Genomic DNA, 15,512 nt, shown 5'->3' with positions numbered 1-15,512 from the left:
AATTTAAATAAACAAAGTGACCAAAATAAAACACTGTCCAGCTGGCTTATTTTCAGGTTACCTTTAAAGCCTTCTCTTTATTGATAAGCTGTACAATCCTATTCTGCTTTCAGTGTTTAAGCCTCATTCAGTCCACTTCTGTATTTGCTCTATACTATTATAGGCCTACTTTAATATTTCTAATATTAGAGTAGGCCCATTTCTGTGCCAGTATATACATGCCCCAATTATCTACCAAATAAGCATAAGCCCACCTATATCGTGCAGCTTTTGTATTGTCAGAAACAAAGGAGGATTGTATATTTTCATGTTCTGGATGCACCAACATAAATTATGGATCCATTCTTTTCTTTCTACATTTTTCCAAAACAACAAAAACAAAACAATACGTGAAACGGCTCTGGCCCAAGGCTCTGTCCTCATCATCTGCTCAAGGGTGACGGTTGGGGACTGACACAGCAGACTTCTGCTGCTGGACATCTAGCCATCTATTTAAACAGTCCCTTAATCCTGGAGGACGGAGGTGGCTGCTAATGGCTACTGCAGGTGTGCTGTGTGGACGCACACGGCGTCTTTGTGTGTGTGATTGTATGTTTCCTTTACAGCGTGCGTGGCGTGTGGCGGGGAGCGAAAGAGAACAGCCTGGCCACTTTTTGAGCAGATAAAGTGGCGATTAACCTAAGAGATTTATGACCTCTAAACATTGAGGCATGCACAACCGCGCACACATTATATTTGTCCATCATACACAAACAATTGTTTTCTCACTTCCCCTCACACACATTCACACACACACACACACACACACACACACACACACACACACACACACACACACCATATACTTTATTTATACTTAAAGACAAGCAACTCCACATTCTACTCACCCAGACTGGAAAGTGTTTGGAGGTAAACTAATATTGATATCCCTATAATAAATACACACCTCCTTATGGTCATTGTAGGTCATTGACAAAATCATTTTATTGACACAAGATCTGTAGATATTTCCATCCAAGATGTGGATGGATATATATATATATATATGAAGACATACTCACACAAAAGTGACAAAACCAAACATAATTGTATGTATTGCCTAATAAACCAAAACAATTATATACAGTATGGAGATAGTCAGCCTGGAACAGGCTTGGCACACACAATCTGAATGGTTTCTTTCTGGGCTTTTTAGGCATCCGTGGCCTACTGGTTAAGGAGTTTGACCGGTAACCGGAGGCAGGCCGGTTTGAATCCTGACTGGTAGGCAAAAATGTGGACGGGGTGAGTGGTTGTGCAGCACTACGTCCTCATCCACGGATGAGGTGCCCTTGAGCAAGGCACCTGAAACCCCCACCTGCTCCCCGGGCGCTGCACTGCGGCTGCCCACTGCTCCGGGTGTTCCGGTGTGCCCCCATGTGTGTGGACCTCTGAAGAGGTGTCCCCAAAAAGGACAATAAAGGATAACTTAACTTTATGGCTCAACTCTACACTAACTCAATTAGATTTGATTTCATTGTCAGCCGAAGTGTTCTTGGAACAGAAAGGATTTGAGATGAGCTTTAAAGAGAGGGAAGGAGAGACAGTCACGGAGGGATTGAGGAAGGGAGTTCCAAAGTTTGGAGGCCATGGCGCTGAAAGACCTGCCACCCAGGGTAGAAAGTCTGGTGCGGGAGACGGAGAGGAGGTTGTGGTCAGATTATCTGAGTGAGCGGGTTGGAGTATAAGGGGTCAGAAGGTCACAGAGGTAAGGAGGAGCAAGGTCATGGAGGGCTTTGTAGGTGAGAAGAAGAATTTTGAATTTGACTCGGGACAGAATCGGTAACCAGTGTAGCTGAGATAGAATAGGGGTGACCTGAGCAGATCGCTTGGTGTGAGTGAGTAGCCTGGCTGCTGAATTTTGAATATATTGCAATCATTAAAGTGATTTAGTTGGGAGGCCGATGAAGAGGGAGTTGCAGTAGTCTAAACATGAGGTATTGAAGGAGTGAACCAGGGTAAGTGCATCAGAGGTAGAGAGGAAGGGCAGAATGCGGGCTATGTTACGGAGGTGGAAGAATGCAGTCTTATTGAGGGATTTAATGTGTGGATCGAAATTGAGTGAGGGGTCAAGCAGTATGCCTAGGTTTCTGACAACGGAAGCGAATTGTACTAGTGTTCCATCAATGTTCAAACTGAGACTATGTGATTTGGAACGTTGAGATTTGGGATTGATGAGGAGGATTTCTGTTTTATCTGTGTTGAGCCTGAGAAAGTTATAGTGCATCCAGAGTCAGATAGGCAGTCAATGAGTGAGCTGGGAAAAGGATCAGTGGAGGTGGCTGTAATGAGGTTTAGTTGGATGTCATCAGCGTAGCAATGGAATTGAAGGCCATGTCCACAGATGATTTAGCTAAGGGGAAGGATGTATATGAGGAAGAGGAGAGGCCCAAGAACAGAACCCTGAGGGACGCCACGAGTGACAGGGGATGTGGAAGACTTATGAGGGCCCAGAGTGACAAACTGTTGTCTGTTGGAGAGGTAGGACTGGAACCAGTGGAGGACTATGTCTGAGATACCCAGAGCTGACAGGCGGGTGATGAGCACATTACGGTTGACTGTGTCGAATGCACCGCTGAAGTCCAGGATTAGAATGTTTGGGGAACCATTATCAACAGGCCGGAGAGGGTCGTTTACGACTTGAAGATGTGCAGTCTCTGGGCTGTGATGTGTACAGAAACCAGATTGGAAGTGCTCATAAAGTTTATTGTCGGTGAGAAAGGACTGAAGTTGAAAAAGTCATTTTTTCAGGAAGGGGAGGTTTGAAATAGGACGATAGTTGGACAGGGAAGTGGGATCTGAGTTGGGCTTCTTTAAAATGGGGGTAACTGGAGCCATTTTAAGAGCAGGAGGAACAACACCAGAGCTGAGGCTAGAGTTAACCAGTATTGTCACAGAATGCTTGGTGCATGCCTTGAGTAAGGGGGTGGGGGCAGGGTCAAGCTGACAGGAGGAGCAGTTGAGAGCAGTTGATAAGTGAGGAAAAGTACCTAGCACGAGCAGCATTTTGGGCATCCCTGTACTTAGGATGTGTTCGGTGTACAGCATTGAGTGAATGGTAAGGCTAGTGTTCTTATACAGGCGCTCAAGCTGGCGGCCTGTGGCCTTCCTTTCTCTAAGCTATATTTTGTGACCAAGTTGTCAGGTGAGGAGAGCTCATCCTGTAGGTCAGACAGAGGTGATGCCTGTATGGAGGCAGCAAAGAGGGTGTGGTCAATGGACCTAAGGTCCCGGTAGGTGATAGCTATTAAAGGATGGTATGGAAAGTGCATTAAATTAATTTATTATAGACAGAGACACCAGAGACAGAACCAGTGACAGAGATGTCATTCAGACCAGTAGAACATAGCAGATCAAGTGTGTGGCCCAGAATGTGAGTTGGAAAGTCAACATGCTGCACCAGGTTAAAACATTCAAGAACAGAGAGGAGCTCAGAGGTGTAAGAACAATCAGTGCCAACATGGATGTTAAAATCGCCAACCATAATAACAGCAGGGCAGAGCGATAAGATAACTGTGAGGAGTTCATTCAGTTCGGACAGAAAATGTGCAGATGGTTTAGGTGGACGATATACTGGCAACAGCATTATGGAAGGGGATGAAGCAATCTTAAGACCAATATATTCAAAGGAAAATAGAGTGAGTTGTTTAACAGACAAATCTGAGCGATACACCACAGCCAACCCACCCCCTCTCCCAACTGGTCTGGGTTTAGCTAAGTAGCTATAACCAGGGGTGGTCAGCAGGTTTAATTGTATGTTATCGCCAGGTTTTTGCCAAGTCTCTGAGAGACAAAACAGGTCTGTATTCTTCTGCAGGATAAGGTCGTTGATTAGCGATGTTTTATTGGAGATGGACAGTGCATTCAGATGGACGAGGTTGGAGTCAGGATGAGATGGAAGGGAGGGGGCAGCCATAGGGCGACAACGGAGATGTACATGATTTATCTCTCGATAGCGTTCCTCTGGGGTCCACATGCGTATCTGTTAGCATGCTTTTAAACATGCATAGCCATTAAAAGCGGTCGTCTTTTGGAGCGGTGTATAACAGCACATGAAACATCAGGCAGTGAATTTATTGAGGGCAATGTTGGCAGCGGGCACAAAGCTCTCCCCGACTTGAAGCTTTTTTTTTTTTACAGATAAATGCCGTTAACCTGTGGTAGCTTTCTTGACATAGGCTATAACACCTTCCTGCAGAGCTTCAGAGTGGAGAATCCCAGAGGGAAGAGACTGTAGGAGCCAACCCTGTACAGACAAAAAAACACACAAACACACAAGCACACACACACACACACACACACACACACACACACACACACACACACACAATAAATATTGTTTTTGCTCAGTTCTCAATGCAATACAACAAACACACACAGACGCACACATTCATTAATTAGCATCAAGAGGTGCAATCTACATTAAAGGGCCCATGTTTTTCCACCAGATTTGGCAAAAATTATGTTGATAAGCCATTCCTAGCTATTTCTGGTTGACCTCTATCCATCATACACCTGGTTGGCCACTCCCATGTGTGATGTTACCCTCCCAAATGTGCAAGTTCGCATTATGTTTCTCGGTAGATCAGATTGGTCTTGTCTAGCCTGACATTGCCAGATCAATACGCGATTTGGTTCCCAGAATGGGTCTGACCTCGAAACCACTTGAAAGCCTTTTCCAAAAACTGAGAGATACTTGGACCAATCAGGACAAACCAGTCTGCTGAATTATAAAACAATAGCGGCGCCCTAAGAAAGGCTAGCCATCATTACTGTTTTTGCGAGAAATAAGTTGAATAATTAAAAAATATTGCAATCAATTGCTGACCAGCCGAGGTCAGACTGACCTTGCTTGCAAAAGGCAAAAGTGAATTTAAGGATAGTTTCACAAGGTTACATCGACATCACACGTGTTCATGAAGTATGTTAGTATGGGACCTTTAAGGATCTCTGATACAGCAACGGGTCATTTACCATGAAGGTGTGGCCAATGCTGCCGTTGATTTTGCCTCCAGCTTTTAGATACAGCAGAGAGGTTCTCACAAAGTCTTCTGGAAGCATCGCCAGCATGCCTTTCTGGAAGCCAATCATGGCAGTGGACACTGAGAATGGAGCTATTGCCTGAGAGAGAGAGAGAGAGAGAGAGAGAGAGAGAGAGAGAGAGACACACACACACACATACACACACATCCACCCACACACACACAACAGTGAGCTTTAAAAAAATACACAAATGATACGCATCACTACTATCATATGTATGGTATTCATTTTTGACCACACCTGTATAATAATTCCTTTGGCACTGTATTCAGCCTGAAGGCAAAGAGAAAATCTTTCGACAAACACCTAAAATAATTCACAGAATATTAATGATGAGGGCACGGTTTACACCTAGATGCAAGCACACACACACACACACACACACACACACACACACACACACACACACACACACACACACACACACACACACTTTACTTGCCTTAGATGCGCTGTAGAGGCTATATAGAGGGAAAGGAATAGTGGCCACTCCTGAGGAAAGATTCAGAATCACTCCCTTTCCTCTGTGAAATTCACACATGAACATACATGAACAAACACACGCGCACACACGCATACACATGAACAAACACAAACAAAAACACACATAATTAGACTTTTTATTACAATTTAATTTGAATTCCGTTATTTGATAGCACCAACCTTTTCTCCATGCCAGGAAGACATATTCTGCACATCTGTGGAAAAAGATAGAAGAAGATAATTTGGCTTCCTCCATGGCTTGAGCTACCCGGCTTAATTTTGAGGAGGCTCCATACTTCAACACGACATGTTCCAAACTTCACTCCTCTGAGGTCACTTGGGTTAAAGCAGATGAAAGCTACATGAATAAATGTGAATTTCATTCATTTCAGATAGAAAATCCAAATTTCTTACCTCAGCCATAGCTCTCATATTGCAATTTATGACATTAGTCATTGTCTGTAAGTATAAAGTTACAGTTTAAATGTCATATACAAGGGGACAAGGACATAGAGAGAGAATATCGCTTGTAGACAAGTTGGTTCAACCCGTGCTATGTACAATAGGTTCAAACGAGTGCAAAGGAGAAGGAAGGATAAACCTGACCTGATTTAAGTTTTTTGTCTCCAGGAATTTTGAAGGGACCACGGAGGGGAGAATGCCAACGTTATTGACTAGAAGGAGGTCGAGAGTGAAATACAGAGAGAGAGAGAGATACAGCGAGAGTTATAGAGAGAGATACAAAAGAGAGAACGAGAGCGAGAGAGAGAGGAACACAGAGAGAGGAACAGAGAGAGAAAGAGAGAGAGATGCTATGAGAGAGAGAGAGAGAGAGAGAGAGAGAGAGAGAGAGAGAGAGAGAGAGAGAGAGAGAGAGAGGAACAGAGAGAGGAACAGAGAGAGAGACCCACAGAGGGAACACATGTCAGAGACAATTAACTTGTACTGAGCAGGGTCCCAATTAGTATTTGATGCTCGTCTACCCCCCATATCATAACTGTTTGGGGAATTAAAATCTCCCAGTGATCATTCTCACCAAGAACACCAATCTCCAGGTCTTTAAGGTTGTCTTCAATCTTCCTATATACATCATCCCGTGAGAAGTCAGCCACCAACACTTTCACCCTCTTTCCAGTTTCTTCTTCTGTATAGGGAGATTCGATATCCATTCATAAATTCCTGACTACAGTTTGACCACATGATAAGTGATATCTACAGTTTGACAAAACCATAAGACATTATTACACTCCTTTATCTTTTTTTCCTACCGATCTCTTTGGCTGTACGCTCCAGTTTGTCTTTGCTTCTGCTGAGAATGATGACGTTCATCCCGTGTCTGGCCAGCTGGGGGCGCATCGGTGGAGAGTTGAGTAAACAGGGAAGGGAATGTCCCGGAGACGATTGTTGGGTTATTGGATGTGCCTCATCTGATTGACATTTAGCTCAGTAATAAATTTAGCCTGGGAAATTCAATATTCCTCAGCCATAGGGCTTCTACATCGTGATGTTATTTCACAATGACACCTCCAATTTCACCTCCATTTATTTTATTAGTTATACTTATTAGTAGTTGTTAGTAGTAAAAACCTGTTTTTCATTGTTTAGTTATCAACATTGAAATATATTTAAATAATGGGAGACATTATTGTGTTTGAAACTGCCATAGCGTTTCTCATGCAAAACGTGGCAAAGAAATAAAAAATATTGACCACAAAATCCCCTGACACATTCTGTTGTACAAGCCTTATTGTTGACCTGAATTGGGTAAATCATTCTGTCAAAATGGCAGATGATTAAAATTCAAGCACAATATTGAATTTACCTCAAAGGCATATGCTCTTCCTATCCCCTCTGATCCACCAGTCACCACTGAAAACACGGAGACAGAAGTGGAAAGAGAAGGTGAAATCACTCAAAATCCCTAGCGCTCTGGATAGCCTTATCTCATGCTCCCATGCGAACACATGTATCACATCATTTTATTTTCTTAAGTCGCTTTGGAAAAAGCACCCAAAGCCACAGTTTTATCTGAGTATATGTGTGGATAGACCTATCTTAGCCGAAAGGAAATAAGAAAGTCGTACCCTAATTGAGGTGTCTCATAAATCTTTCCTTCGAAAGTTTATGGTATTTACACTAGGTGCATTACTATTCCTGTTTTTTGCAAAATCTGCTGTAAGTCACATTTCTGCATATGTGTGTATGTGTGCATGTGTTCAATGCCCAAGCATGCACTAGGTTGCTTCTTAGATATGCTGTTATGTCGAAAGAGAGAGGATGAAAAAGTGATTCGCTATTGGCAAAGAAATGTGATTGGTTGAAGGCTTGCCATGATCCAAACAGTTTCTCGGATGATGCGCTTTATGACTTACCCTGTGGATAGTTTGTAACATCATACATATAGTTACTTACCACTGCAGTGACAATTAACCAGGTGAATGAAGAACTAATTATGTTGGACCATCTACCATGGCAAAAATACTCTTTCCAACGCCACCATTGATATAGATCGGGCCTGGTTAGTCAGATATAAGTGTGTGTGTGTGTGTGTGTGTGTGTGGACCTACGCTTGTGTGTTTGCATCTGTGTGAGTGTGTGTGTGTGTGTGTGTGTGTGTGTGTGTGTGTGTGTGTGTGTGTGTGTGTGTGTGTGCGCGCGCGCGCGTGTGTGTTTGCATCTGTGTGAGTGTGTTTGTGTTTCTGGTACTATCTTGGAAATTATTTAATACTGTGTACCCAGGCGAACACAATATGTTCCCGGGCTGTTCTGATAAAGTAAATAGAAGGACTAGCAGCCTCCCCTCCAGATACCCCCCTTTTCCCTGTTACACAAGACCTCATCACAGATGGAAAACTAGATCTATTTATACTGATAGCGGTCTTCGCACGCTGGGGTTATGTTGGCAATGCCAACGACATAGAGATTACGGTTTTATATGGTATCTGTATATACATATATCAACCAATATTGAACCATATACTACAAAAATATACTACTTGAATTCAGCTACTTGCTTCCTGATAGTTGAACTTCCACAGCCATTCTTGTTCCAAACAAGACCAAAGAATACACTTACACAGTCATATGAGATGAATATATTACAAAATGCACAATAAAAAAGCATAATAAAACCAAAAGTGAGTGTTGTTTGCCATGCATCATTTATATTTCCTCATGAACTCGTACTGCATTGGTGAGTCACCAAGACACAGACACACAAACAAACACACACACACACACCAATAAACAAACACACACACACACATACACAAAGACACACACACAAACAGCAAATAGGGCACTGATGTGAATGCTTTCTGAATAATCCCCTCATCCTCAGTAGACCCATAAAACAGGTTTCCAGGATTCATAACAACGAGGGCCAAAGCATCTGATTTACTGAACATGAATGAAGAAGGAAAAGGTTTGTTCACTTTAGAACATGCTGTTCTAGCTGCTTCCTTTTTTCCCCTGGTCGTGCTGGAATGGAATGAACAGGAAGCTTTGGGACAGAATAGATTAGCCTGTAATTGTGGTTCCCTTTTTGAGGCAAGCAGCTTTAGTCCTTTGGGAGTCTCTGGATGAGTCCTTCAGGAGAGTCCAGGAGATGTGGTAGGATGATAAGGCTGTTATATATACATTACACAGCAAAAAGTGCTGGGTTATTTTTGTAAACACATTGCTGGGTTCTATATGCTGGGTCAAAATTCTGGGTTGTTTGGGCAGGGTAAGGGGCTGATTCACAGGTGAACATCTTGTTGGGTTATTTTGACCCAGCTATTGGTTCGTTAATTTTCCCGCTATTCCATAGTTCCACGGTGGTGGTGGAACATTCTGGATGTTTCTTTGTGGTCTGACCAGACGAACGGCTGGCAGAAGGATTTCATGGTTAGTTAAATGTTTTGGTAACAGCATGATCTTGACATCACTTCACACTTTAACTTTGAAATAAACAAATAGATTCAGATTAAATCCAAGATTTAAATCAGCATTTATTTGGCTGGCCTGAAAGACTAAACTGCAATAACAATCGCTAATCGTTAGCCGACTAAAAGCTTTTATCGGCCGCATTTTTGTATTTGATGTTTAGCGGTCTCCTGGTTTAATGTTTCACCTGTATTAATGTCCCACTAACAGTTAGCTTGCTAGCTAGCTAGCTACCCGTTAGAATGCAACAATTAGCTCTTGAGTAGATACGGTTGACTCGCTAGCTAGCCGTAGCGTTAATAGCTGTATGAATGGTTGACTCACGCGCTACCCGTTATTGTCATGGACATGGAAGGTTGGGTTATTTTTTAACCCAGCAATTTAAACTGTGTAGACAGACATGCAAATTCTTGAATCGATTAACCAGTAAAAGATTAAAAGTTATAAAAACAGTTATCTGTATTCTCTTTGTAGCACTCATTTTGTGTTCCCTAAACTCTGATTATTTATTTATTTGAATGGGGTTGTCTACAGGCTTTATTCAGTTGTTACAAATGTACTTTTATTATGCGATTCATTTTATTAAAAAAAGTATGTGTTGCACATTATTGGAAACTATTTGCATTATTAACTGCTCTAAATGGCCTAGAAAATCCAGTTGTTTCTAAAGTCATACACTTTTTTGTTTTTTTAATGGAAGAATTTGTTTACATTTCCCTGAGCTTGTGCAAACACACTAATAAACACATTCAAATTAATTCTCTGCCTGCATAGCTATTTGTCTTCGTCATCAATTAAATTCATCAATCTCTCATTCCATACATGCACACATAGTAACATACACTTTTTTGTTCACACATGCATAGGTATATGTAGAAACAAACAAACATACACAAGCACCAATATACAAACCCATATTACACACACACACACACACACACACACACATACAGCCCTTCTAAAAAGCTTACCTGCCCACTCTCCCATGGATCTGAGGAATGACTTGGGCAATGGAAAGAAGAATTTGGGACAAAGCATCCTTATAAAAGACAGCAGTTTTACTGCATAGTGAAGTACCACTAAAGAACCAAGAAAGATAAAAAAATGTGTGTAATCCATGATTTTCTAGGCTTAGTTCCTTGCAGGACACAATGCCTGCAGACCTCTATTTGTGTAAGTTAGCTCTGAGTGTAGTTGCATACTAAAACTCTAGGCAAGCAGCAACTTGAAGCCACTCCCACTACGACAGAGTTTCTCTCTTTATCACTTTCTCTCTTTTCTTCAACCCACAAAAAGACACACACACACACACATGCGCACACAAACACACACACACACATACACACGCACACATACCTGAAAACACACTGGGAAAAGCAATAAGTCTTAACTAGTCCCTGAAACTAAACTAGTGTATATTAATCTGTGTGTTGGTATAAATGGACAATGACACTATAAATTACCCCATGTCCTCTCACCACACACACCCAAACACAGATATAGACACACACACACGCAGACACCCACAAACACACGCACACACGCACACACACACACAGACACACGCACACACGCAGACACCCACCCACCCACACACACACACACACACACACACACACACACACACACACACACACACACACACACACACACACACACACACACACACACACACACACACACACACACACACATACCTGAAAACACACTGGGAAAGCAACAAGTCTTACCTAGTCCCTGAAACTTAAATAGTCTGTGTTGGTATAAATGGACAATGACACTACAAATGACCCCCATGTCCTCTAACTGAAAAAAAATAATGTGAAAAACCTACTTCTAAAATATATACTGATCACTCCTTTTGTATACAAGTCTGTCAATAGCCTATTGAGTACTTGCCTCACAGGCGATAGATCAATAGTTTGAATCCCACCGTTGACAGAATCTGCTGAGAGTCATCACTTGTTCTTTTGCTTATGGAGAATGTATTCTGATAATACTATGGAGGTATTCTGTCACTTATAGTGAATGTATTATCTGATGGAAAGGGCCTACTTCTATAAGATATTTCCTGTCTGCTGTAGCTCAAAGAGTAGCGCTTTGCCTGAGGTTGTGAAAGTTAATGGATTCCCAATTAATGATATATTCCAAGTTATATATATTCCAAGAATAATAGTTTGCTGCACTCTAGGATATATATTGTATGTGGTTTACTGTGATAGATAGTGTATGTGGAATAACATTATAAATAGTCAATGTATTCTATGATAGATAGTGGTTGTTTTTATAATAGATAGTGGATGTCTACTATTCATGATAGCGCCTAAGCCTCCAACATATTTAATCTCAAACGGTTCTTACAACTGCTCAGTTAGTCGACAGCTTTTGTGTACTATCAATCAATTTCTAATAGTTTTGGCAGTGAAGGCTTAATCCTTGACTCTATGGTATACTGCAAAGCAATAATAAACTCCTTCCAGCAGTATCCTTGAAAAGTCATGTTTTGGTTTGAACTGAGGTCACTTTAGGGCAGTTGGCTGTAATGGGCTTGCCCACATTGAAGTTTCTTCCAGCAGTCTGTTCAGAGGAATTTTAAACAAAAGCACTGTCAATGATTGACCACTTCCAGATTTGGCTTAGGGGGCACCCATGTGAGTAAGTTAGTAAGTGTTTAGTTTCGACTATAGCTCTGTGTCCTTCAGCAGTTGTCTCGCTGAATTCCAAGTTTTCCATTTTTTTTTCCCAAATTCAGGCTGGGCTGTGTGCTATTGACACCGGTTATTGCTACTTGCAACTATTTTTATATTAATGTTAATGCTGAATTATATATCACTTCCATCCGTCCTAAATTAAGCAATAGAACGATCCAAGGGATCGATGAATAATCTTACACGATACAATTATTTACCTTCATGATAAAAGGTCCATAAAAATATACACACTATGACGAACGTCATCAACGTGCGCCTCCTGTTGTGTTGTCCGCGCTATTTAGCAGCGTGTTTTGGTTAGTGGTGTGCTACAACTGCCGTTACGGGCATAGTTTTCTTTTTTCTACAGCGTGTCATTTCATAGGTGAGTCCGCGTCGTCTTTATGAACCGCAAAACACATCAGTTCAGGGTATTGGGTTATTTGCACAGTTTTACTTGGCGCTGATGACCCACCGTAGCCATGCCATGGTGCTAACTTGAGAGCTAGCTTAGGTGGTGGGTAGGCTTGATTCATAGTGTGGCATCCTCCCGGAACCACAGCCACTGCTCTGATTAGGTCAATGAGATGACACCCTCTACGCCTACACTGTTATCAAACCCACACAAGCATCATTGTGTTTTTCGTCTTAATTTGGCGTATCACGCCAAATGTCCCACTATGTCCATCTATCGTTACTACGTTTACGGTTGTAAATTCAACTGACAAAGTTTATAGACAAGTTGCATTATAGACACAATGTGACGGTAACGTCAGCAACAGCAGTTAGCTGGTTACTGGACAGCTAATGCTGTCAATCCACCTAGCCAAGTGAACAAGTGAACACTGTAAATACTATTTGACTTAACAGGACTGATCTGTGCTAACGGTGCTGTTGGAAAATGTATCTTCAATGTGTTGCCACACACTGAAACACTAAATTCGTCTGGTTGTCAGTGCTGCGGCAATTGTGTATGTATGATGTTACATACTATCCACAGGGTATAAGTCAAGTCATAAAGCGAATTTATCCAAAAAACAGTATTTTATCATGGTAAGCCGTCAACCAATCAATTGGCTTTGCAAATAGTAAATCACTTCTGTATTGGCTCTTATACGAGCATACAGATTTGCACATCCTTCGCTATCCCTTGAAAACTGCATTTTTTACTTTTATGTTTACTTGAGGTCTAATGGTTTTGTAATTTTGACGGGACTTTCCTGAGATTGTGCGTCAGATGTGTTGCTCATTTAACTTAAAGGTTGATAAGGTACAGTTAATGGGCTGCCTATGAAGTTGCAGGCTATATAAAGCATGTCAATGACTGTCTACGGATCTCTATCATGTAAGAAAAAAATATCATGTTACAATCATGTTACACCTCAGGGGAGCTGTTACTCTGAACTAGAATAATATACTAATGTATTTTACAAAATGCAGAATTAACAACTTTCAACAATGGCTAGCTTTTCACTCTTAATGCCGGCTAACATGCTCTTGGCAGAAAGGAAAGAAAAAAAAAAACCGTTCATGGGTAATACATGCTGATGCTTCACTCACCGAACCACCCACCTACCCAACTAACTCAGCCTGCTAGAATAGGCCTTAGAAAAACGCATATTTTTTCTGAACTCAGTCTTTGACAAAACTATTAGTAATGATAAAACATGAACAGAGTTGGTTTTAACCTCCGCTGGCTGTTTTTATTTTTAAGTTGGCGCAATGTCTCAAATTTCTTTCTTGATTATCTTTGATGTATTGTCTCAATGGCATGCAAAACCACAACAAATAAATGTCAGACCTTTGCTTACCCAGGCCCATTAGTGATGAACCAGTTAGGAAAAAATAGTGCAAAGACACTACTAGAATGCAGGCTTGATACATGTATTAAATTAATTGGATTTAACTGAACAAAAAAAAAAGTTTGAATTTCCTACTGGGCTACTCAAAGATGACATCCAGTGTATAGGCCTGTTCTATTTCTAAGATAGACAGTGCTGTTTTTCGTCAGCAACTGTTGTCAATACTTTTGCAATGTCAGAATATGCTTAATAATTCTGACTTACTCTACTAGTATGAAAGTTTTCATGCCATTCTTGCTGAAATTCTTCATTCTTCTCTTAACTCCACGAAGGAAAAAAGTACATCTCAAATAACTTTCAATCATCGCAAGGTTTTATGCAGAGAATAAACAATCCTCAATGTCCTTCATGTTCAGATAATTCCTCAGGAGATTTTACACTAAGGAAGCAGTGAGCCAACCCAACTAAGTCCACGCAAAATACCTAAAAGTATTACTTTCTAATGGAAATGCTTCAGGGGAACATGTTAAACAGCATTTCTGACTAAAAGAGTTGGTCTCATTTGCCAGGGGGAGAATAATGCTGTCTTACCTGGGAACTTATCTGACTCTGTATGAAGCTATCTAGGTAAGAAAAGTTCTGTAACTTTCCTCGTATTAGGGTCACTTGGAAAGTACTCGTCATTGAAGTAAATTGATCTAAATATGCATTCAATTTAGGCATAATTGTTATTATTGGCTGATTTCAAAAACCTTTCTAAGTTCCTGCTATAGCATTTGAAGTGTTAACAATCTTCTGTCTTTACAATCTTCTTCAAACTCTTAACTATTCAAGCGGTGAGGGTGGTTCAATTCAATGGGGTTGAATCCTACCTTTAGCAGGGCTCAAAACTGCAACCAAAACTTTTTGCGACATTTGCGACAATTTTCTATGTTGATGAGGTAGTGTTATCCTAGTTCTTAAATGTGCAAGAAGTATCTGTCTCTCTCTGTCTCTCTGAGTTCTCCGCAAACAATGTTATAGTGGCACTGCACCACCGTGTAACATCTCAAAACATTGCTGTCACGACGCAGACATTAGTTGACTGACGCCGTCGTTTGTTCTGCATTTAAATTATGAAACGGTTAAATTGGTTCGACATATGTTTTATTCAACGCTTCAAAAGCAAAACTACAATATCACGAGTAAGTGCTGTTTGTGTCTTGTTCTTTTTTTGTTTATTCTCTTCTCTCTTTAATATGAAGGGAGATTGAAGGTTTTGAGCAGTGCTAGAAATTATAGAGTGGCTGTGTGCAGCACTGGGGTTGGCGCTCTCATTGAAACATGACCCGTTCGAGACACTTGTGTAAAAAGGTGTTTTATACACTGTGAAAAGTTTAAATTAAATTGCACGTAGCACTTGCTATAATATATATATATATATATATATATATATATATATATATATATATATATATATATATATATATATATATATATATATATATATATAACGATAAACACAGTATTCTGGATTTCCTTTTCTTCA

General features: G+C 40.9%; 2 protein-coding genes across 3 annotated transcripts in view; one reads left to right on the top strand and one right to left on the bottom strand.

The window, feature by feature from the left end:
- Positions 1-300: 300 nt before the first annotated feature.
- Positions 301-10,660, bottom strand: hsd17b3 (hydroxysteroid (17-beta) dehydrogenase 3). Of its 2 annotated transcripts, XM_079739254.1 has the most exons (11): positions 10,464-10,660; positions 7,388-7,434; positions 6,834-6,909; positions 6,602-6,709; positions 6,172-6,239; positions 5,980-6,024; positions 5,746-5,780; positions 5,525-5,606; positions 5,323-5,388; positions 5,014-5,160; positions 301-4,285 (listed from the first exon to the last, which is right to left on the bottom strand). In XM_079739254.1, the coding sequence occupies exons 1-11, from the start codon at positions 10,609-10,611 to the stop codon at positions 4,190-4,192; spliced, it is 918 nt and encodes a 305-aa protein (XP_079595380.1). In that variant the 5' UTR covers positions 10,612-10,660; the 3' UTR covers positions 301-4,189. The 2 variants fall into 2 exon arrangements, with proteins under 2 accessions (XP_079595380.1, XP_079595381.1); XM_079739255.1 differs by lacking the exon at positions 5,323-5,388.
- A 1,810-nt stretch (positions 10,661-12,470) lies between these two features.
- ipo11 (importin 11) overlaps positions 12,471-15,512 on the top strand; it is a 129,211-nt gene continuing 126,169 nt past the window's right edge. The window contains exon 1 of the mRNA XM_079755849.1: positions 12,471-12,567. The gene's annotated coding sequence lies outside the window, so the exon portion shown is untranslated. The remainder of the gene's footprint in view (positions 12,568-15,512) is intronic.

The sequence above is a fragment of the Pollachius pollachius genome, assembly GCF_949987615.1.
Source record: "Pollachius pollachius genome assembly, chromosome: 1".
Lineage (NCBI taxonomy): Eukaryota > Metazoa > Chordata > Actinopteri > Gadiformes > Gadidae > Pollachius > Pollachius pollachius.
This window is presented reverse-complemented; position numbering and strand designations above follow the sequence as displayed.

Bases quoted from the DNA above. Each gene is read 5' to 3' on its own strand.
- hsd17b3 (XM_079739254.1), bottom strand. From the start codon at position 10,611: ATGGATTACACACATTTTTTTATCTTTCTTGGTTCTTTAGTGGTACTT. The intron at 5,781-5,979 runs GTAAGAAATTTG...CTTTTTCCACAG, and splicing joins ATATGAGAGCTATGGCTGAG to ATGTGCAGAATATGTCTTCC. The intron at 4,286-5,013 runs GTAAATGACCCG...TTGTCTGTACAG, and splicing joins GCATTGGCCACACCTTCATG to GGTTGGCTCCTACAGTCTCT.